Source organism: Podarcis melisellensis, assembly GCF_964234715.1.
Source record: "Podarcis melisellensis genome assembly, chromosome: 3".
NCBI lineage: Eukaryota > Metazoa > Chordata > Lepidosauria > Squamata > Lacertidae > Podarcis > Podarcis melisellensis.
This window is the reverse complement of record NC_138530.1, coordinates 40274200-40299130: the sequence shown is the minus strand read 5'-3', so window position 1 is coordinate 40299130 and position 24931 is coordinate 40274200. Positions and strand designations below refer to the sequence as shown.

General features: G+C 42.4%; 1 protein-coding gene and 1 long non-coding RNA gene across 3 annotated transcripts in view; both read right to left on the bottom strand.

Annotated features, from left to right (window-relative positions):
- Nucleotides 1–10748: 10748 nt before the first annotated feature.
- The window catches only part of LOC309366665, a 190367-nt gene continuing 176184 nt past the window's right edge, over nt 10749–24931 (bottom strand). The window contains exon 2 of the long non-coding RNA XR_014166835.1: nt 10749–11198. This is a non-coding gene — a long non-coding RNA (uncharacterized lncRNA). The remainder of the gene's footprint in view (nt 11199–24931) is intronic.
- Nucleotides 10749–24931, bottom strand: part of RMDN2 (regulator of microtubule dynamics 2) — a 28985-nt gene continuing 14802 nt past the window's right edge. For both annotated transcript variants that reach the window (XM_081905386.1, XM_081905385.1), the window contains 6 exons: nt 23319–23394; nt 22585–22662; nt 17980–18078; nt 17058–17111; nt 16886–16966; nt 10749–12999 (listed from right to left, as the gene is read on the bottom strand). In XM_081905386.1, coding sequence (XP_081761512.1) covers nt 12946–12999; nt 16886–16966; nt 17058–17111; nt 17980–18078; nt 22585–22662; nt 23319–23394 — 442 coding nt within the window. In that variant the 3' untranslated portion in view covers nt 10749–12945. The remainder of the gene's footprint in view (nt 13000–16885; nt 16967–17057; nt 17112–17979; nt 18079–22584; nt 22663–23318; nt 23395–24931) is intronic.

Here is a 24931-nt window from a genome sequence, read left to right as displayed (position 1 = left end):
CGGCACTGATTGTGCATTGCATCTGTTACAACAAATCTTGATTGAGGCAGTGGTGTTAACAGATGTTGAATCACACATAGGGATGTAAGGCAATGTTTTAAAGTAATATTTGGAAAATAATTGCATTTGACAACCTAGGTTTTATTGGTTGAGTGCTCTGTTAGTGTCACTCATTGATATACATTCACAAATAGGGATGTTATTAATTTGGATAAATGCATATATATATAAATAATATGGAAAGTGCTAATTAAGGTTGGTTCTGCATTTTAAAACAATTTGAATAAAAAACTGGAAGCACTCATGAGTGCTGTTGAAGCCAAAAGGCTTCTTAATTAGTGTGTTTCCTTCCAGGATTGGACCTTCTCACTCTAATTGAATCAAGTTCTGCTATGAGGGGTGGGGGACATGAGGTTTCCCAGTTGCTGTTGGGTTCCCAACTTCCACCATCCATGATGGGCTGGGTCTGATTGGGAGCCCCAAACATCTGGGAAACCACAGGTTCCCCACCCAAGCTCTGCACCAATGAGTGACAAAAGGACTGAGGACCTCATCCATCTTCCATTTAAAATAAATAGAATTGCAGTTGCCTTCAATATAAATAATAGCCCCGTAGAGTTAATTCCTAATCTAGGGTTGTGGCAATTGCCCCCACCCCAGCCCACCTCTTTTATCCCCACTTAGGCTTTGAACTTGAATTACTTTGAATAGGAAAACTTGTTTGGTCATTACCCTTCAAAATTGGGAGTTTAAGGTGTTTGCAAACCAGACCCGAGTGCACTGGTCTCAATTTGTGCAGGCTCCTTTTTGAAATGTGATGCTCAGCGTACGGATGACATTCAAATGAGGGTGTGGGTCATCATGATCCCAACCCCCCACTATTAAAACCATATCTGCATAGGGATGTGGTGGCTCATGAAATAATACTATGTTTTCCCCTCCATAGCTAAGGTCCTGTAAGCTTATGTCAGTCATGTTAATTACTTGGGTGTCTCACCATCAAGCTGTCAGGAGCTAGACCAGGGGCTAAATGGGTGGCTTTAATCTGAAAACAGAAGGAAAATTTGTCTGTAGTTGAGTTTCTTTTCTGGCAGTGCTTCCGAAACTTCTGATCCAAGCCCTGCTGAAATATTCACCTTCTAAAGGTGGCATTACCTCTGAAGCAATAGATTTGCAAGTGAAAATGTGTTTTACTTGATTCACAATGCGTTACTGAACTCTGTAGCCGAATGATACAATATACTGTCATTAAACTCTACAAGATCTGTCTACAAGATAGCAATAAACGTGCATTATCTAGTGCTCTTCCATCTTGTTACCGTTTTAGAGAACATAAAGCAGAAATTTAAAAACAGAGTTAAGATCGATAGAAGGGTAGTATGCTTAGATACTTTGTAGATTATAAAAATAAAATTTGGTATTGCAGAACTTAGCCTGCATCTGTGAAAAGCTCTGTACTACATGAAACATTTTCATGCTCAGGTCTACATTAGATCTGTCATTTAGGATAGTACTATTTCCCTCCAATGCTATGTCTGTAAATATGATTCATCTGTATATTATAGGCAGTGTAAATGCTCCTAACATACCGTAATAGTTCCCAGTAACTCAAGAATCACTGAGTTTATTTTAATACATGCTGATTGTAATTTTGTATTTTATTTTATTTTTCATAAAAGCTTTAAAATATATCAGGCTGGTAGTAATTACATTTTGATTACGTAATGATTTTTAAATCCCGGTTTACCAGATTGACTGTATTTTTACATTCAGTTTGTTTGACAGCAAGTATTAGACCTGGGTTGTTCTTGTTGTTTTAGGATAGATTATTATTTTAATGAAAGAGTAAAGAAAACTTTCTTTTCACACAACCACACACAACCAATCAAATAAAATAAAACAACTAGTTTCACATACTGCGAATCAATTTCTGATGTACTACATGAAAGTCTAGTTGCAATTTCTTTCTTAGGATACGTGAATCTAAGCTTAAACCAAAGAGTCTCTCTAAAGAGGTCACTGTAAGAGTGGAGGGTCTTGAGGATTCAAATTGATGAATGGGAAAGAAAAGGCATTAAATTTTCCTTAAATGTGTCTTCCTTTATTTCTCCCCTGGCAAGCCCACACTGCTGCATAAGCTTGCCCGGTTCCAAATTCTATCACACCATTTCTTCAGAGCAGACTCCTGCTCACTGTTGCTATAACATGCAGTTTAAAGTATGAGGTGATAAGATGACATCCTCTTATTGCACCCCTCTTGTTATTTTAACAGGGACAGTTTGCCACCCCCTCACAGGAACATATTAATCCCAACATCGTCCTCAACGGAGAAGTAGAAAGCTCTTATAAACACGGGTAAAGACAAAACACCCAGGTATATACTGCAGCTACTTTGTACTTGCAGAGGTTTACTTCCTTACATGGGTTTGGTGTTTTGCTTGCTATCTTGGCCCAGGGTTTAGGATGGGTAGCCAATGTGTTGTGGACTACAGTTCCCATCTTCCATTATGATTGGTCATGCTGACTGAGGCTAATGGGACTTGTAGTCCAAACATCCTGGAAATAGCCCCTTTGGCTATCTCTGTTTTATGAGATTTCCTATACTGAGAATCTAGCTTCCAAGGATAGAAAACTAAGCTTGTCTTCTGTACCCCACTTGAGTCTTCGCACCATTTACCTGCTTCACTCTGGAATTGTGTATGGTTTGTTTCTTAGCCTTTTCTTCTCCAGAAGATGTCCCACAAGACAGTGGAAATATAGGATCAGAGTTTTCCTTCTCCTTCCCAGGTTCACCAGCCCCATCAGCCCCTTACTTCCCACTATAGTATGTGCAGAAACTGTCTTCTTGACCGTTGGACCCACTATTGGTCTTGTACCCTCAATCCACCAGAGCCTATTTTCACATGCAGGGAAGTCCCTAGCAGGGTTTGTGACCCATCAGCTACCCTCACCTAGCCAGCCAGTTGAAGCATGGGTGTGGCCCGTCACCTGCTGACATTTTCCAGGAGCTACAGGGTGCAGGGTGAGGACCAAATGTGGACAAACTATCCCGAAGGAGCATAACATTCCCCCCACCAAGGGTACGATCCCTGCCCTAACGCTCCATACACCCCTTTGCAGATCAAGCTGCTGTTAAAAAGCCAGTTCTAAGCTGGTAACTTTACAAGCTATGGGGTTGTGGAAACCTCAAGATGCTTCAAAGATTGTTGGGAGCGTCCATTTTAATTTCCCACAATACCCTGGGCCACCTGATATAGTGTCATTCCAGGGCTTCTGCTTCCTGAAGTGGAGGTCCTGAAGTCAATGCTTGTGGGCTTTGCTGGGGCACTGAAGCTCTGGCAACTACCTGAGGATGCCAGGTGCCAAAATGGAGCCTGCATCTTGCAAGTATCCATTTAAAATAAAATCAAACTTGCACGGTTTCTTGCCTCTGGGTTTGTATAAACATAGCTTTAATTTTTAATACAGGGTTTCCCCTCAGTTGTGGATTTTGGATTGAATGTCTCTGGAGATGATTGATCAAGCAAAAACAATAGATCTGAAGATTAAAATCTTTTCCTAGAAACCTTCTGGACTGGAAAAGAAGCTTTGTTTGGGGGATTTCTCCTGCGTCTAGCGAGACGGCGCTTCTTTCCTGTTGCTGAGGTTCAGTTCAGTTGAACAGCTTCAGTCTGAAGCCCTGGCTCATGTTGCAGCTTGCTGCGAGATACAACTGCATTGGCCTCTTGTCTTCTGGCAGAGGTGAGAAGGCAGACCTGTATCTACAGTCCAGAACAATGTGCCTTGTGGGGTAAACGGTGCAAGTGATGCAAGAACAAAAGGGAAGTAGCTTCCCTCCCTGAAGCTGTTTCTGTTTTAAATGCATTCTCTGTCTCTCTTGTGTATCCTCCTAACATCCTGCATGTTGATGCCAAACAGTACCTTCTAAAGTGCGTGACAAGGATGCTGGCAACACTGAGCCCCTTGCAGAGCAGTTAATCCACTCTGGAGGGGAAAAGGAAACCTACAACAGAAGCTAAGTCTCAGTATTGTTAAGCGGGATCAGGTAGAGGGGAAAATGGGAAGAGCTAAATGTAAACAAAGTCTCTGTGTCTGAGGATGGAGTGGCGCAGGGAGAACAAAATAGACATTAGAAAAAGAACTCTTGAAATGCAACCTAGTGCCGTCTTCCACAACTTGGAGCCCTCCAGATGTTGTTGTTGAGTCGTTTAGTCGTGTCCGACTCTTCGTGACCCCATGGACCAGAGCACACCAGGCACTCCTGTCTTCCACTGCCTCCCGCAGTTTGGTCAAACTCATGCTGGTAACCTCGAAAACACTATCCAACCATCTCGTCCTCTGTCGCCTCCTTCTCCTTGTGCCCTCCATCTTTCCCAACATCAGGGTCTTTTCCAGGGAGTCTTCTCTTCTCATGAGGTGGCCAAAATATTGAAGCCTCAGCTTCAGGATCTGTCCTTCCAGTGAGCACTCAGGGCTGATTTCCTTCAGAATGGAGAGGTTTGATCTTCTTGCAGTCCATGGGACTCTCAAGAGTCTCCTCCAGCACCATAATTCAAAAGCATCAATTCTTCAGATGTATTGGACTACAATTCCCATCAGTCCCAGCTAGCACGGCCATGCTGGCTAGGTCTGATGGGAGTTGTGGTTCAAAATATCTGAGGCTACCAAGTGGTGCAAGGCTGATCTGGCAATGGCAAAGACGTCAAAGTAAAATTGTTTGGGGATTTGCAAATATCTGATGCAAAGGAACTAGATCTACACTTTCTGGGTTAATGTGTGAGTCGGCAGTTAGCTGTTTCCTTTGGCACTTTTTGAATGTCCCAATATGGTTCTGGGCTCAAAAGTACAGTGGTACCTCCGGTTGCAGACGGGATCCGTTCCAGAGCTCTGGTCAGATCCCAAGGTTTTTGCAACCGGAGGTGACGGTTCTGTAGAGTGCTTCTGCGCATGTGCGCACAGCGAAACCCAGAAAAATACTTCCGGGTTTGCCGCGTGCGTATCCCAAAGGATCTGTAACCACAGGTGCATGTAAGAAGAGGTACCACTGTATATCCAATTACATTAAATACCAGAAACTGACTGGTTCATCCATCCCTACACTAGAGCTACTATCTTGACCACATTTAATCAGAGGGTGTAGGTCTCAGAAAGAAATAATGGGGATCCCCTGCCTATCACTGCCCAGTGCCCCCAACAGATTATGCCCAAGGGAAGGTTTTTCACCCCTGCTGTGGAGAAGGAACTCAGTCTTAAAAAGCCAACCAAAGGAGGGTGGGGGAACCAGTATGAAAAACAGATGACAGTGACCCCCCCCCATAGTTACATTTAGGTAAGGTAAAGTAAGAAGCTGTTGCTTCTGAAAGCTTTTCCTGATGTTACCCCAGTGGTTAGGAAGTTCCTAGTTCAAATCTCTTCTTGGCCATGAATTACTAGCTGGCCTTCAGCAAACCACTATTGCCCTACGGGAATAATGTGGGATGTGATAGATAAGTAGCAGTCAAGTACAACATTCCTTGTTTTCCTAGAGAAGACATGCGGGAGAATGTTTGGTCCAGCCAGTCAAAAACTTCCTGTTTCCTCCTGGCCTGGAACATCCTTCCTCTTACATGTGACTAGAGGTGGGCGTGACCTTACCTGTTCAGGTAACAAAAGGGCAAGGCACGCAGCACACTTCCCTTCTTTTCAACTCTTCTCCATCTTCCTTTTGTTGTGTGAGCTGCAGTGACTGCTAGTCTGCAGTCACTGGGATTATCCCCCCACGGGGTAGATCCAAATGTATATACTTTGTAACTAAGTCTGCCTTCAGGGATCCAAATGTGAACTGATGATGTGAGTAATCTTTTATATACTTTACACCAGTGTTTCCCAACCTTGTGCCTCCAGCTGTTTTTGGACTACAATTCCCATCATCCCTTGCCACTGGTCTTGCTAGTCAGGGATGATGGGAGTTGTAGTTCAAAAACAGCTGGAGGCACAAGGTTGGGAAACACTGCTTTACACAATATTGTGTCATGTTTATTCCTTTAAGAGGGAGATAAAGGGGACTTACCAGGAACCAAATAGTAAGAGGCTTAAACAAGACTGCAACCAGCTATCTGTTGTGAGGCTGGCACACCTTACAGGATTGTTGAAGGTATTGTTGATATAGTATGTACAAATACCCTGGCAATTGTATGTAAGTCACAGTATTACCTAAATGATGGTTTAATGGTGAACATGTCTCTATCTGCTCACACAAACTCCTGCATGGTTTCTCCTTCTCCCCCCACCTCCCTGTGCAGCTCAGTACTGTAGCTTGTGGCGCATTCCAAACCTGAACTGTGGTTTATTTCCAAAAAGAAAGATATTCAATCAAACTATGAGTAGGAGGCTAGAAATAAGCCAAAAACCTTTGTGCAACACCATAAGCTATAGGCTTCATGGAGATCCATCAGGCAAGAATGCGGCACATTTACTCCTAAATATGCAACCCAGGCCATTGTCTACTAGGAACTCTCATCCTCTGAAATGTGCATTATTATTAATGATGCAATAACAGGCAGTGTAACTCTCCAACAGTTTGACTTCACCCCAAAAGCCACACTCCTCCGTTGTCTCCCAAGACAGATGACAACAGCAGATGCAACAGAGGCAGAATAGAGAGCAATGTGACCTCCCTCTTTTATATCTTCTGTTATTTTAGAGCAACTTTCAGGCTATTTCATGCATATTTGCCCCCTTCTGCTGTGCGTAATGAAGGGGACTGGCCAGCCTCAAGTGATCAATCAGGCACCCCTGAGGCTGAAATGAGCCAGCAAGTTGTTCATGACATTCCCACATGTTTCTGCTTTCGGCACTAATGGGAACCTTCTGTACGGCTGGCCCAGCGCTCCCTTCAACAGCAATTGCCAGTGCAATCAGGACGAAAAATGCACAGCTACGCACAGGATCCCAAAAGCAGGCTTGACCCCTGGGACAATCTCAGCCTGTGTTGACCAGAGTCGGTATGACTGAAGGTTTTTCAGCGTGAATATGTTTCTACAACTCTCTCTTCGTATAGCACTCCTCCTAGAGTATGTGCACACAGCAGCTGGCAGTGCTCCTCGTGCAGCGCTGTGCTCTAGTACAAAAATGGAAATACTGGGAGCGTTATCATAGTGGACAAGGTGTTTAGTGTCTTTTCATAGTGGGGCTACCTTACCATATTGGTGCTAGTGTTCAAAATGCAAGTTTAAGTTACTAATCCAAAGTAGGAATCCCTTCAAAAAAGTATCCAACTTCTCCCATTTCATATTTCTTCAAATTTGGCATTTAGTCCCTTGCAATAGTCACTACAAAAAAAAATTGAAAGCAACAGCCCTCTTATTTTCCCAGTCTCAATAAGTATTATCTCGCAGCAAAGAGGGAGAATATCCCTCCCTTTGGATTTTATTGGATTCCAACTCTCATCAACATCCAGAGGGCCACAGGTTCCCTGCCCCTTTCTTACAGAGTGATTCTTAAAGGTAAAGGTAAAGCGACCCCTGACCATTAGGTCCAGTCGTGACCGACTCTGGGGTTGTGGTGCTCATCTCACTTTATTGGCCGAGGGAGCCGGCGTACAGCTTCCGGGTCATGTGGCCAGCATGACTAAGCCGCTTCTGGTGAACCAGAGCAGCACACTGAAACGCTGTTTACCTTCCCGCTGGAGCGGTACCTATTTATCTACTTGTACTTTGACGTGCTTTCAAACTGCTAGGTTGGCAGGAGCAGGGACCGAGCAACGGGAGCTCACCCCGTCACGGGGATTCAAACCGCTGATCTTCTGGTCGGCAAGTCCTAGGCTCTATGGTTTAACCCACAGCACCACCCGCCTCCCTCCAGACGTGATTCTTACTCTTTCATTTTGGTCTAATCATCACAAACAAGCAACAATAAAACTTAAAAGCCTCATTATTACCCACCAGGACAAGGAGGGCTGGTCCACCAGCGTTCCTCTGGCAATTGGATTTGTTGGCACCTGGGAATGTGTACTTTTATCTGCATTATAGCTGAGCATTAGCCATAGATTTAAAGCATGTTGCTTCCCCACGGATAAGCCGGGAAGCTGTAGTTTGTTTAGAGAGTGTGAGGAATAAACTACTAATTCCAGGAATTTTCAGGGGAAAGAACGCGTTTTAAATGCATGGAGAGTATGCAGCTACATACTCTCAGCTACAGCTACAGTATATGCACTTATCAAGATCAATAGGGACTATGTGAACATTGCACTGTGTAATAATATCAATAGTACCCACAGATCTCCCCTTGCTGGACCCTGCAGTATGAGTTACTTTGAGTGGTGATTTGGACAAAGCAATAATCTTTAGCCATAAGATAAAAAGATGGCTAAATATCCCTAAGCTATATTTATTTCCATTAATAGAACACTGGCAAATGACATGTGTAAGAAATGCATTTTGCCAAACCCATAAATGCTGTGTGAGAGCAGTTAACACATGCCTTTGTATGACTGACATGGTAGATTGCTTCCATATCATATGGTAGGAACTTTTTCTGCCAGGGGAGTATTAAAAAGCACAAAATGGGTTTTATTCTGCAATTTATTGCAGTCTGGTTTCCATCATCGAGTGTAAATATTTCAAACGACAAGACCAGTTTCCTTAGAGAGTGATATTATGTTTCTCCTCTTCCTGATAATGGGAGTTTTAAACAGAGCCATTTATAGCCATTGTTTTACTATCTTTTAGCCTATGCAAGTTCCTAGGACAACTTCAGAATATGTCACAAGAGGATCTATGCTAAAACAGCCTATGCAAATACCATGCAGCAAGAACTATGCATTTATCCTATGATCAATAAAATATAGTAAGCATTTTTAACACACTACAAAATCCCCACATGTATAACATCAGCTCCCTTGCATGGCCCATGTGGTATAGAGAAATGGTCTAACTACTATATAAACTGACCATATAAAGTAAACATGAAAGGAAAAAAATAATGCAGACCCTTTACTTTTTTATATCTTCTATATACCTATATACACAGACATGTGCACAAATGCACATAAACATATGTGTAATCAGAGCACATAAGGATGTGGAAGTCAAGCAACCTTTCACTGCAAGATACACTCAAGCAATGTGATATTTGAGCACTTTTACACTATTGGAGTTTGGGAATTATGGCTCTTCTTCCTGCCCCTGGGACTCTTCTGTGTCAGGTATAGCTTACTGACAAGCTTGTGGTCACTGCTGAGTGGTTTGCCTGTCTGCTTGGCATAAAAACCACGTACTAAGTCACTCAAAACTTGGCTGGGTAGCTCACAAGTTTAAGATTACATTAGGTTTGGCAAGAAAGATGGCAGGGAGGCAGCACAACTTTGTTTTCTGGGTGGCTCAGCAAATAAGTGGTTCAGATTATTTTGCTCCTAAGGGAAGGAGAGCGGTACAGCCTGCATATTAAACGTGCATAAGTGAAATGGTGCTGGTTTGTTCCTCCCCTCCCCCTTTTTAGATGTGTTTTGTGGCTAAGCCATCATCCCCAGGAAGCAAAATCACACAGAAAGATGACACAAAATGGATGCCAGAAGCTTCTGGAATGTATGGAAAAATAATGCTTGCTAGCTTACTGTAGCAAGTCTCAATTAGCTGTGAGAACACTAACATTATTGTGTTAAGCATAGAATATTATAGGGAACTATTTTCAGCGTTATGTAAATATGAAACCTATCAGTGCCAGAACTGTTTGTGGCTTTGAGCAGTATTTGTAAAAGCTATCTTTAGCAAGCTACATATGCAAATCGGCCCCAGCTATGACAGGCAAGTCAGCATTGGGAAAGGTGGACTTTCCCTACTTAGAGTTGTAATTTTATGTTGTGAACCGCCCTGAGATCTATGGATAAAAGGCGGTTTACAGGAGACAGCTGTGTATGCACCATGTTGAAAAGCATGTTTTCCAGCTGCCATAAAGAATCATCACAGCTATCATTCACAGCACCCTTAAACTACAGTTCCCAGGATTGTTTTTTTTGGGGGGGAGTAGGGATGTGTGTACACAGATTATTCAGCTAGAGAAAGAGATGAGACAGGAAGTGTGCATATTCAAGAAAATATTCCATATTCTCCCTTTCTAAGCAGTCATCCCTCCAGAAGGTGACTGGGAGGAAGCAGAAACAGTAGGCATGACACAAGCTTGGTTGATAAACCAAAACAGAAGCAATCAATAGGAATGTAGATAAGAAGCAGAGTGCTGAAGGGGGAAATGGGCCTTTAAAGCTATATTTATAAGGTTTGGACGTTCTGGAGTATGCACAATTTTGTTGTAACACCATCTCCGCTATAGGAACACCACCACAGACGGGATAATAAAGATTTACAAGGGCTGCCATCAGGACCATCTATTTCTCTTGAAAGATATCAAATATGCGAATGCGTTCATTTAGTAAGATAGTTGTTGCCTACGGAAGACAAAGTTTGATGCTGTGAAGTCTGAAAGGATTATCTAATCATAGATCCAAACAAGAATTGGTCAGATGCCCAGATTGCAACAAATTGCCTGTATTAAACTGTTTATATAAGTGGATTTGGGCAGGTGGGAACTGGGAAGGGGTGAGGACAACTGAGGCTTCACTGCTATGACTTGAAACTCTCCAGACTCTTTATGCTGCCCATGTTCAGTTCAGGTTCCTTCTCCAATATGCATAGACAGTCGTTCACCAGAAGCAGTGCCTTGAAGCAACTCACTTTGCCACTATGCATATAGAAATATACTACCACAGCAGGCAATTCCATCAAATCTCATTTAATATTTCAATTTCAGATGTTTCAAGAACAGCGTAACATGTAAATTCATGATTTATAAAATATTATATTTCTATTTAAAATCCAGAGTTTAAAATAACAGCCTCAAAGAGCAATTCTCCCACAACTTACATACTTTCCAAGAGAAAAGGGAAAAGAACAAGTGCACATCAATTTAACCTTCCATGCCTGTGCAGGCAACGAAGACTAGCTTCCTAGTCACTCTCAAGACGATTAATGACCATCAAGAAATCCATTGTCAGCAGTGGATTTTATGCTTGGAGATTCCTAGCAAAGTCTTAAAAATTAATACTAGTAGAAATGTGTTTAAAGAGACAAATGCATGATTTCCATGTTCCAATTTCCTTGGCGACATTCACCTAAGGGCCCCGATGCACAACTTATTCATTGCAGATTAAGCCTGTACAGTGGTACCTTGGGTTACAGATGCTTCAGGTTACAGACGCTTCAGGTTATCGACTCCCCTAACCCAAAAATAGTACCTTGGGTTAAGAACGTTGCTTCAGGATGAGAACAGAAATCATGTGGCGGTGGCGCGGCGGTGGTGAGAGGCCGCATTAGCTAAAGTGGTACCTCAGGTTAAGAACAGTTTCAGGTTAAGAACTGACCTGCAGAACAAATTAAGTTCTTAACCCGAGGTACCACTGTAAAAGGAATGAGGCGATCATGGATGTGTTCTGCTACAGAGAGCCCATGAGTATATGTTGCCAAGAAGCAGCAGCAGCATTTAAAACTAAAACCAATTCCAGAGTTAGCTGCACTTTTTCAGCCCAGTCAAAACAGGGCAATGCCTGAGACATATGGCGATGCTTTAAGTTGGTGTTGTGCAGTCGCAAATAAGGCTTCATGTGAACCAGCCACCATATGGAGAATTGGGAGTGTTGGCATGCCTCAACAAACCCATCTGAATAGAAGTCTGGGGTGGCATTCAAGACAATCCTGCTTAGCATAAGAACATAAGAAGAGCCTGACAGGTCATAATTCTCAGTAAACATTCACATGATTGGACTCCACTGGTGGACTGATAATTCTTTTACAGCATAACCAACAATATGTGGCTGAATGGGTGTCTAGTGTAAATAAATGTGCTAATGCAGGCATATGAGACCTGCTGCACATGAGTAACTGCTACATTCTTAATGGGCTTGAAGTAATCCAGTCCAATGACTTTTTCTCCTGGGGTTTCAGACTTCATTAGGGTTGGGGAAGAAATTAGATTCAGTTCACATTTAAAGGGGAACATACCGAAATTGCACATTCTGGAACAATAGGAGAATTGAAACACAGCCATCCTTCAAAATTAGCAATTCTATGAATTTTGCAGTGCAGTTTTCCAACTGCACAATATTTACAAAAACGCATATGTTAGGAGAAAGTTTGCATAGAAACAAGTATTGGTTAACAATAACATACATAAATGTATTGGGGGAAATTGCTTCCAAAGGTATGGATGTCAGTCAAAATTATGCATACAAAATTGTGTTTATGAGAAGAAATTCACACTAAAATGCTGGCACTCTCCTTCCCTTAGTATTTAAGGTACCGCTCTCCTTCCCTTAGTATTTAAAAGTGGAGCGGGATCCTGCAGGGTGCTGCCACAATGTGGAGAACTGAATTTAAGACTGGAAAAATGAGAAACTTAGAAAACTGAAATTGACAGATCCATCCGTCCCTTGACTTTATTATTGGGATTGTATTTGGATTATTATTGGGATTGTACCTAGCAGTGGCTTTGTAGTAATAATGGAAAACATTTCTGCTTGTACACAAGAGGCACCTGTTTTTTGCCTATCCCACCCCTATCCAGTGTTCCATACCCACTCCCCCACCTGCCTCCTCAAAAGCTGCTCCCGTGGGTTGGGAAACCCTCTGAAACATTATGGGATAGGCAGAGGACACAACAGTAGGTAACTGGTGAATCTGGGTGCATCATCTTGTGCAAGTGGATGTGCTTTCCACTAGATCAAAGTCAGCCTTAGATACAGCCCTTTGGTATTATCTCAGCCCTGTTTCCCCAAATTCTAAGTCTTCCATGGCTATAAACCCCACTGAACTCCACAAAACCCACATATAGGTGCTTTCAGAACTCGGATCTGGGTTCCCAGATGCCTTTCACAGTATCATTCAAAAACATAACGAAAAGTGCTTGTTGTTGTTTGGTTCACAGTTTCAGTGACGGAAGCAATGTTTCTAAATCTTCATCAGCCTCTTTATCCTAAAAGAAAAAAAGGACATTGCATATGAGGAACCACCCAGAGCTTCTATACCCACTGCCAATTTCTGCATCAAAACAAGGGATTATTTTCAGTGTTTATGGACTGGGAAAACATAACTAGTTCATTCTTCCTTTTAATCATTATGCAATAGCTAAGTAGAAAGCTGAACAAAGGGTGGGGGGCTAACCTGATACAATGATTTTCCTTTCCAACTTCCTCCTGCATTGAAGTATTCATTACATTACATTCTAACGGATACTAATAAAGGTTTTCATCCTCCAGTCATCACCTTTTGGAAGACTTTAAGTGAACCCAGGCACTCCTGTGGCTTGAAGTTTGTGACTTACATTATCATCATTTCTAGGCCCTTCAAACCAGTGGCGTAGCGTGGGGGGTGCAGGGGGGGCCGGCCGCATCGGGCGCAACATCTGGGGGTTAGGGTTAGGGGGCGCAAATCCACGGGTTAGGGGGCGCAAATCCATGGGTTATGGCGTGCAAATTACTTGCCTTGCTGACAACCCACGCTACGCCACTGCTTCAAACACAGATATTTAGAAGTCAAATATAGTCTATTGCAATAGTTATGATTATTTCAGATCGCATTGCATTTTGATTTATTTGGTGTCTCCCACAAAGTCACTGTTCTACAGTTGCAAAGCTCAGTTTGTCTGCATATGACTATTTCAAATGGAACCCTGTGGGTGTTATATCTCCAAGCAGCAAGTTGTCTGTGTGATGTGGCTCCACACCAGCATGAGGCACTTCTGAACACTGCAAATTTAGTGATGCTATAGCTGAGGACACCAGTACTGCACAGGCACTTGCATGGAGCAGTTGCCTTGGTCTTTTGGAGCTGCAATAAACTGGTTCTATTTAAGCAGTATCCTACAAAGCCAGGTATATGCATGAATTAGTCTTCAGTTTTATGCAAGGTGTATTGGACTTGATTCCCAGTCACTGTACTCTGGGAATCACCAGTCCCAACCGCCAGACTGATGGGACAAGGCACACACAAAGATAACTGGGAAAGGGTTTAGCCCTGCAATATTGTTAACACTCAGTGGGCACCAATATTTTGGGATCCATTGACGAAAGCTTCCTGGCCAACAGCAGATAAAGTTGATAGGAACTGAACTCCCACAGTGAGTTCATTTCTAGCTAATAGCAAAAAAGATACACAGAAGAGGCAGAAGATGCAGATCTCCAGTGACTTGGTAGTTTCATCATAAGAAGAAGAAACAATGGAAAGAGATATTGACTACTTTTAACTCAATGTAAAACAAGGAAGGGAACAGAAGAAATAGGCCTGGTTCAGATGTCGACAGGATGTTCAAAACAACTGGATCAGATGTCATTGAACACTGAGGTATAAGAAACAAATAAATCTCCTCTGCAGCTGAGCAGAGAAGAGGAAGGAGTGTTCAAGCTCATTGCTTATGTTCACACAAGTCACGGTTTGTTAGAGTAATCTCATTACTTCTGAGAGTTAGTGACCCATAATGGCTAAGAATGTCAACTATTAGCCAGGAAACTGCTATCTGAAGCCTCACCTCCACTATGATATCATGAGATGGCCTTAGGTAAGCTACTTTCACTCATCCTTGGTCCTCCCATCCCCACTGCAATATGGGGAGAATAATACTGGCCTGCCTTACAAGAAGAACATTCTGTAACTAAAGGGTCACTACTGAGAAGACCACATTACAAGCCCTGGTAAGCTGGAGAGATAAAATGCAGAGCACCCTGCAATACACAGAAAAACCAGGCAACCCCTAGGAATTAACAACTCTGTGGACACATTAAAGTCTTGGAGACTTTTGAAATGTGCCCTGTAGGATTAAAGTGTAGTATAACAGATTTAGGATAAGTGTTAGGAAACCTCATAGGAATTCTATAGCAGAATGAGCCACTTGGGAAGGATATGAAATCTCAAGCTAGGCAGACAGAGCTGTGAAGGACCTCTTAGTTTATCTTGGAGCATGAACTGGACTGGAGATCCGGGAAGACTTCAGAAATCTATCCAACTCCATAATTAATGTGTCCACAGCAAGCTTTTGCTTGATAGTTCTTTCAACAATATAAAGACAACATAACCAAACCAAGAAATTATGTATCAGTGCCTTGAAAGATATTTATTGTACTCATTGCAAATCTTTGCCAAAATACTGTCAAGTAACAGGAAGAGATGCCAGACAATTTCCCCACCTGAACCTGCTTGCAGCACTGGTCCCAAAGCTTGCACTACAGAATTCCACATTTCAAACTTCTTGCGTAAGTAAATGAGATATAATTTATCTGAATCAAGTCTTCCTCCTCCCTGCAAAAAAATACCACCCATCTTATATTTAAGTGCATTAGTAGCACGTTTTGCATGGTGGGCCTCCGATGTTGGGCTTCGTAGCCTTAAGGAACGCTCCAGACTGCTTACTGAATTGCCTATGACAATTCTAATGCAGAACTTCAAAATCAGACAGTCACAGCTCATCTGATCAGTGTGACTAACTGCACTGCATGCCACCCAGTTCCTCATTAAAATAAGCATCACTATTATGATAGTCCTCTGTTTAAACATAATTTCATCATATTAGTTTTTACTCGATTTACACAGTTTCCATGTGTTACTGCAATCAGTCACACTGGGGATGCCACAAGCCACCTTTGCATGCAACTGCCATATTTCATAACGATTTGGGCCCAGGACTTCTCTCTTTTTTTTGTTTCTAACTGTTCCTCTAGAGCACTAGAGGAAGAGGAGGTTGGGGACCTGTGGCCCTCCAGGTATAGTGGAGCTACAACTGTGGCAGAACTTGACCGCTGGCTGGGGCGGACAGGGTTTGGGAGTTAAATATTTAGATGGCCACAATCTTTCCCATTCCTGCTCTACAGAAATAAAAGTACAGTGGTGCCTCGCAAGACGAAATTAATTCGTTCTGCAAGTTTTTTCGTCTTGCGAGTTTTTTGTCTTGCGAAGCACGGTTTCCCATAGGAATGCATTAAAAATCAATTAATGCGTTCCTATGGAAACCGCCTTCAGACCAGGTCCAGGACAGTCTGTCCCCCGACCTCTTCTGAAGGCTGGGGGGGGGGACAAGGGCTTTTCTTCCCACCCCCAGCATTTTAAAAAACCCCGGGACAGCGGACGTCTTTGCTGGGGGGGAGCAAAGCCTTTCGGCCCCCGCCGGCCTTCCTGGACCTCTTCTGAAGGCCGGAGGGGGGGAAAGGCTTTGCTCCCCACCGCCAGCATTTAAAAGAGGTCCCCGGAGATTTCCCTATGGGCTTTCTTCTTGCGAAGCAAGCCCATAGGGCTTCTTGCGAAGTGCCTCAAAAAACGGAAAACCCTTTCGTCTTGCGGGTTTTTCGTCTTGCGAGGCATTCGTCTTGCGGGGCGCCACTGTACAACGTACCATGAAGCTCTCCTCTGCAGCACTCTTTAAAGTACATGAAAGCAGCAGAAGACAAGTACCACCATACAGACCCTGTACTTCATCATCACGACTAACAATAGCATAGAAAAGACCTTAATGATTCAGGCTATGATACATGACTGTATCATAACATCCCTAGGTGACTGAAGAGGCAGCAGAAACTGCTTCCAAAGGAGGCACCCCCCTTTTGTGGAATGCTCTCCCCAGGGAGGTTCATCTGGCATCTTCATTATATATCTTTAGGTGCCAGGCGAAAACGTTGCTCTTCAACAAGGCCTTTGGCTGAATAATAGTCTACAGCCTTTTGAATGTTTCTGTGGGAAGGGGGAGTTTATTGCTTTGTTGTTTTTTCTTTTAGATATTTATTTTTTCATCTTGTGAACTGCTCTGAGATCTTATGATGAAGGGTGATATACAAGTCCAATAAATAAATAACATTTAAATAGGGCTTCAGACGCACCTCTTTGGTGACTGACAGGATTGATAATGCAGTGTCACAGAACTTCAGCGCATTGGTCCTCTGGCCAAGATCTTTGTAGCACTGGATAGGAGAGAGGAGGGAAAACATCACACTAAGTTAATAGAAATCGCTGCATTATATTAAAGGAAGAGAGCAGACTAGTTTCACTTACCTTTGCCAAATAGACATAATTGTGTTTCGAATATCCAGGGTGTAGTTCTTCAGCCTGACCAAGAAGAGAAAAAGATGAAGAACAGGACAGCAAGAACACCAAAGTCAATGGAATATTTATAATAAAGCACAAAGATCCTCTTAGAAACAGTGGCACTGTTCGCCCTGAATTTAGGCCTAGGGGCTACACCACTTGGTGGTGGTAGTGGAATATCTGCCAGGCATGCAGCAATAGCAGGCCGGGGACAGAAAGACACAGCACAGTAGGAAATGGTCAACCCAGCAGCTGAGGTTGCATCTGCTTGCCACCATTAACCCAAAGTGAGTGGAACAAAGAATGTCAGGGAACTCAGCCACTGAGGTACCACATGTGGCATTGTGGGACCCATGGGGACCCAGACCCAGTGAGGGGGCACTTGAGGAGGTGAATAAGTTAAATTAAAATGGCCCCAGTTTCAATGAGGTGGAGGGCCACAAGGCAGTTTGCAGCTCAAAAAGCAGGACCAGCGTGGCACTGGGTGGATGGTCCTGCCCATCTATTCCGGGCAGAACCTGCAAATTACAGCTTGCAACTTGCACAATACATCATGCCAGGTTTCTTTCAAACAGGATCCTATTCACAAGCCAAAAGCTCTAACAGGTGCAACTTTCACATAAACAGCTCTCCATATGAACCTTAAGGTGTTTTACACTTTAAGCAGCCCAAATCCCAACAAACGCTGACACAGCAGATGAATTAAATTTAGTTTAGGCAGATGCGTGCAGTTACTCCTCTACAGATATCATTTCAGAAATCTTTGGCCTTTAGAAGAGCTTTGAATTTATAGCTGCCGAGAACAACTTGTTGAGCAAATTTCTTGAACACCAGCCACTTGGTAGGTGGGCTTTTGCAGAGAAATGAGGGAGTGGGAAATAGTATCTACCTTAAGAAAATTCTGCAAAGCTTCATGAATTGTTGAAGTTGGCGGAGTCCCAAAAAGAGCAGCAGCTACTTTTTTCTCAATCCAAGACAACTGAGCCACCTTTGGAAACAGCAGGAAGAAGGGGTGGAGAGAGTGTTGTTTCAGAGATGCTTTTAGGAAATGAAACAAAGTGTTGTTTTGCAAGCCAATTACCATAATAAGCTATCTTCAAGAAAAACAAATTAACCAACCCTGGAAAAAAAGCTCCATACTGGATCTACTCAGTTGTACAACTGGTTTCTATGGGTGATACCCAACTAAACAGCATTGCTAGCACAAGGACCTTTAGTTGTGCAATGAAACGTCTGCATCCTCTCCTCTCTCCAAACACCCACTCAATCTGTTCCAGGGGTTCCCCCAACAGCCCCTGGTGCATATTTATAAGCAGATATGTGGGAAGGGAAAAGGGTGGTTAAACGTTCTTGCACTAGCAGACCTGTTCAGATGGATAATGTCTACATTTTGCAAACCACTGAGAAGCTATCTTGGCATTCAGTGGCATATAAATAAATAAAATATTTTCACAAATAAGCAACATGGCCACCACTGTATCTCAGGATACACTCCTGAGAAAAACGCATTTATTTTTGGTCTAAAGGGGGGTGGGGGAATTTAAAACAACACCATGGCACACCAAGAATCCACATTTAAGAAGTCCCAGTGAAGACAGTAGAATTCACATTGGTCAACATGGACCATGTGTATACAAACACACATATTCAAACTTCACCGTAGATGTGTCATTCAAATTCTTCATGTGTTAGTGGTTTCCTCCCACCCACAAAGAATACAGTTCCCTACAACTATAAACAGGTTACGTAAACATATTTTGTTACGTTAGTGGAATGACTTGCAAATATACTTCTAGGATATTTGCACAGGAAGTAGCAAGCACATAGACCTCCCCACCTCACTCTCAAAGCCTCTTCCTACTTTCTTTCTGAAGGGAAATGTTGCTGTCCTTTTTATTTTAAAAAAAACCCAAATAAATGGACACTTCAAACTTTAAAATAAACTTCCCAACAGTTTGGGGTGTGTTTTTTTTGGTAAGGCCAGTTGTGGACAAGCATTTGCTCTCTTGGAAGTGGAGGAACATTTGTGCATTAGCATCAGTTTCAGCTAATCCAGACAAAGCATATATGGCTTGACAGAAGAATAAAATGAGGGGAAATACTGCTTATATAATATTCACGTGGACCACCCAAATTCCAATATACATACACTCATAGTACTGTACACTGATGGATCCCACACAAGGTTCAGCAGTGATGTCACAGGACTTCTAATTTTTCCATTGTGGAATTTATAATTAGCTGCTTAAAACCTGTGGCTTGAGCTTAGAAGAATGAGATGTGTCTGGCACTATATACAGGTTTCCTTACAAAATTTAATAAGAACTGACGTTGAGGGTTTCAGTTTCATTTCTGGCTGGCTTAGGGTTTGGTTTTCACTGCTCAACAAGCCTTCGTACCCAAAAAAGGAACTGCTTGGCTTGCCTCTAGTACCTTTCTATATATATAATCTCCAACAAAATTAAAGGAACACCAAAAATGTATGATGTCAATTGCATACAGGGCTTTGACTTTCTGTTCTAGCCCCTGTTAAAGGGAAATATGTCCAGAAGAATTTCTAACACCTTTATAAATGAGATTTCTCAAAACAGGTCTTTTGGGGTTTTCATTATTAATACAATATTGCCAGATAGAGAAAGTCTAGGAATATCCTTTCTTGCTCTTTAGAACAAAAGCCATTGTACAAAAAAAAAATGCTTCTTTTTATATCAGAGCTGTACATGTTACAGTGGTACCTCAGGTTAAGTACTTAATTTGTTCCGGAGGTCCATACTTAACCTGAAACTGTTCTTAACCTGAAGCACCACTTTAGCTAATGGGGCCTCCTGCTGTCGCTGCGCCGCCAGAGCACAATTTCTGTTCTCATCCTGAAGCAAAGTTCTTAACCTCAAGCACTATTTCTGCGTTAGCAGAGTCTGTAACCTGAAGCATATGTAACCTGAGGTAACACTGTATTTCTTTGTCACATTTGTATCCTGCAGTTCCTCCAAGGAGCTCAGGGCAGGATTATCCCATTTTATCCTCACAAGATTTCTGTGGAGGAAGCTTGGCTAAGAAAGAATGTGACTGACCCAAGGTTATCCAGGCAGCTTTGAGGGGATGCCAGTGAAAACTGTGATGGAACAAGTGATGTGCAAGTACACATTAAATTATTCCACTACTACAAAGAGGTGGATGTGGCAGTGGGGTTTACAGAACGCCCCCCCCCCCAAAAAACCCATGCAAATTCCCAAGTAGTACAATTTTGTACTTGGCCTCAAAGTAGCCAAGACAATTTTCAAACTTGGGTCCTTTCTGGAAAATGCCTTATTATTACATTATTTCCCCCACTATTAGGCTCAGTGCAACCTAACCATACTTCTGAGAGGTAGGTTGGGGACAATTTGCCCAATGCCATCCCATAAACTCTCTATATATAAAGCGGTTATTTGCCCCCATCCAAACCAAACACCGTGATCATGGTGTCCTAATGAAAGCAAATGTATTGCAGCCCACACTAGTGTCTCTGAATCAGTTTTTTCCATAGCTGCTCTGAATCAATTGTCTGCCTATGCAATTAACATAGTGTATGGAATTCTGCTTCCCTGAATTTTAATTGATCCCAGATTTCATCTAATTCCTTGCTTCACGTATAATTTTCTCTCTTGAGATATTCTGTCTAGATTACTTGATAAGAGTAAGATTATTATCTTCAGTGTTTTGGCTCCTTTCCAACTTGGATATGAAGTTCTCTTATCTTGGATACCATTTCAGTCTCAAAGTAGACTGATGTCCGAGGTAAAGTTAAATAACATGAAACAGAGATGCTACTCATAAATTGCATGTTCTCTTTTGTGAAAAGAACAGGAAAGTCTGGCATATTTATGTCTTTATTACTAATGGCTTTCAGGTCCAAGCAGAAGTACGCTTGGTAGATTTAAAGCTTACATCCTTTTTGAAAAGATATGCAAACACTAAATATGGGTATGAAGAAGAGAATACTACTGCTACCTTTTTTTTTTATTCCGCTACTTTTTAGAAGTCTAAACCTCAGTCCTGCAGTCTAGTTAGGAGCTGGGGAAGGTGCAATTATCTTCCCAGTAGCTGCTCTGGGCATTGAAGGCACTCAAAGCAGCATAGAAACACAGTACTTTAAATCTTCAAGTGGAGAGGTGAGCTAGGGCTCATCTACGTTCGTCAGAGGGAGACAGACATCTTCCCAGGGCAAGGAGGACGGTGGGGTCTTGGTCCCATATTTGTCAGCTTCATCATGCATCCTGCCCTTAAGCTTTGGAACCCCAGCTTCTTCTTCCGGATCCAAGTTATTGCCTCTTCAAGTGCATGTTTAGCACCTACTGCTTTGTGTTTTGTTTTGTTATAGCAGTTGCAACTTGTTTGCTTAGATTCTGCTGTTTTTATATTGTATTCGATTTTGTCCCTTTGAGAATTTTGAATTGAAAAGCAAATGATCAATCCTCTAAATAAAATAAAACAGATCCCCTGCCACAGGCACACTTTACAAACTTCATTAGGATAGACTCAGAGCCATAGCTGTCAACCGTCACTTATTTGGTGGGAAACTCCCTTATCCCAGCACCGTGACCCGCTGCTGTCCCTTATTGATGATGTCCCTTAAGTTTCAAAGGAAGTAGCTCTGCTCCCTCCCTCCCTGCCGGCCAGGGAGGAGGGAGGCTCCAACTGTGTTGCTTGGCTGCCCGGCCCGCCCCCCTCCGGCCTCCTCTCACCAGCCTCGGCCCCCGGGAGCCCCTCCGCACTGGGACTGAGGAGCCTTGAGAGGAGAGCGAGGGCAACCATAGAGAAAGCAGTTCAGAGAGAGGAGGAAGAGGAGGCGGCGGAGGTGCGGGCAGGTGTTCCAAGGGCTAACCGTAGAAGGGGAAAGTGGAGGAAGGACCACAAGTGCTTCTCCCATAGATTTGTAGTGGTAGACTAACATAGATGGTCTTATCTGAGGGTTTACTTCGGGCACTATTTCCCCCCCCCCCTTCCTCCCACCCCGCCTGATGGAACTGAGAGCTGCACATGGAGCACGAGAGAAAAGATACAGAAAAGATACAGTAGCTTGGACTTCATTTTGCATGAAAAGTGGTTGCTGCTTGTAGTTATTTAATTGCAGTGTTTCATCAGCTGGTGTCTTGAGCAGCAACCTCTGGAAACGAAGGGCTAAAAACTGGTGCTGCTCTCCCAAATTATCTGGTCCCTTTTAACTTCGTATTTCAGCTAGTTGACTAAAATCCCTTATTTTGGCTGCTGGTCCCTTATTTTTGAGGCTGCTGGTCCCTTATTTTCAAATTTGTAAGTTGACAGCCATGCTCAGAGCTCAGTGGCAGAACTTTGCATGCAGAAGAGTCTACTAGGCTAGGTGGCATGGCTCTCAAACAGAAAGCTTCACATACTCAACTCCTCTCGGAAAACAGAAGTAAAATTGCTCAATGGTACAATTTTAAGTAAGCTTCACAGGGCTTCTGCTGAGTAAAAATACTTGGGGATCACTTACTTCATAGCACCATCTTCCAGTTAGATAATATAAAAAAGGGTCTTGTGGCTTAAGCTCAATAGCTTTGTCTAGATGCTCCTGTAAGAAAGAAGACCAAAATGAACTTTCCTTTGCCTGGCTATAGGCTCAAGTTCACAAAGCAGAACATTGCCCTTTTGTCCTGGCACTCTGTAAATACAGTTGTCCAAAGTCATATTTGTATCAAGAAGAAGCCTCAAACAAGCATTATCCAACACACATGGCCTATTACCTCTAAAGTTTAGAATACAACAGATAATGTCTTATCAATAACCAGGTAAGGGTGAAATACTGCTTTAATTAAAATCAGCAGCAGCCCTGCATTTAAACTCCATCAGCAGTGAATCAACAGACAAAAGCAGACCTCAGAGTGTTAATGTAAACCAAGAGTAAATGAGGGTTGTTTTTTTTTATACAAACACATAATTATGCACTTTTCCCCCCGTCTCATGCTGTTCTTTGGAAATTCAGACTTGGGAGCAGTACAAAAATTGAACGGCTGGTTCACAAAGTCCTACTTAAATCTTCTTCAGTTTGAAAGCTACTTCATTATGTCTGGTAGGAGCATACAAAAATAATCTCATCTCCTCAGCATAATCCTGGCACTGAAGCATGCCCCCCAGGCAGTTACTTTTACTCTAAACACTGTCTTCAAAGTTGTCAGGAGGAAGTAATTTAATAATAGCAGCAGCTTAACAAAGCTACCAAAAACATACCTTAAAGAGATAGCCATTCCTGATTTTGTTCTGCACACTTTCAAACTGAGACATGTAGCCACACATCATTGCAAACCTGAACAGGAAGCAGCAAGGAAAGAGAGAGAAATATCAAAACATTGATGATCATTTTAATCACAATAATGCCAGCCTGGCTAAGATCCTCATGTGAGGAAAAGCACGGAGGCAAAACCAGTTTAAATGCAGCTTGTAGTCAAAACTGACTAAAGCCCATCCAAATCTTTTAAGCAAAGCTGTAATGTTTGCTTAAAAGCGTTTCGATGGGCAAAAAGTACTAAAGAATTTTAAAGTAATTGTTCAATAATTTTCAGTACAAAAAATACAGGACTAAATACAAAAATACAAAAAATACAGGAATAGTGTTTCATTTTAGAAGAGGCGTTCTTTCTCCTCTCTCTCACAGAGATTGCTGTGACTTGTAAGGGCATAATCTAAAAACAAAGAAGGGTTTCTTTCTTGTTCAAAACAATAGCTTTGTTCGTGTGCAATGCAATCTGAAGGATGTGGACTAGTTAGAAGTCAGTCCCATTAAGTTCAATAAGACTTACTGCTTGAGTGTCCTTTGGACCATAGCCTTAATCAAATAACATGTGAGTAAATGTGTAGATCCCATATGCCAAGACAAAATAACTAGAAGTGTGGGGTATAAATTGTTCATCCTTATATTGTCAGTCCTGACCCTGATGGCTTTGAATCAGTTTTGACTCCAGCTGCTTTTATACACTATTCAAGGTTTATACCACAAGTGGCTTATGACAGCTGCAACAAGAGGGAGGACAACATCTTTCTCATCAGTGTGGATAGAGCAGTGCATGGACAGCGCAACACAGATTTCAACTACTCTGCATTTTCCTTATAGAATAAATTCAGGGTATCCTAAAAGAGATGATTTACGATGCTATGGAAGATCTTTCAAAACTGGCCTTTCAAATAATAATAATCAAGTGTTGGCAGCCCTAAGCAGGAAAGATAAAGGAATTTCAACTATTTGGATGAGAAAAGGGTACTACAAACTTAAATTCCCATAATTTGCAGAAATGCAGGCAACATTTTCTCTCCAAAACCCTTTGGCTCATTAGGTGCTAATCAGATAAACTCAGCATACCATAGCTAAACGGATTGCAGCTAGAAAAGAAAACAATGAAATGCAAACAAGCTAATCCCAGGTTTTCACAGTATCTCCAAGTCTGTGCGTGACAAGGGAAGAAAGGTGCTGGGTTAAACTAGTTAAGGGTGATACTTTTACATGTAAAGGCCTTTCTAGACAAATAACAAGCTGCTTATTTTTCTCAGTGCAAAAGTCACGCTAGTTGCAATTGTATCTGCCCCCAATAAGAAAGGGGGGAGGAAGCCTTTGAAGGGGAGGTATACATTTGCTGCAGATTCACACACCCCCTTGTAAATAAAATGCAAGTTCAAAGATACAGTGGTATCTCGGGTTAAGAACTTAATTCGGTCTGGAGGTTCGTTCTTAACCTGAAACTGTTCTTGACCTGAAGACCACTTTAGCTAATAGGGCCTCCTACTGCCGCCACACGATTTCTGTTCTCATCCTGAAGCAAAGTTCTTAACCTGAGGTATTATTTCTGGGT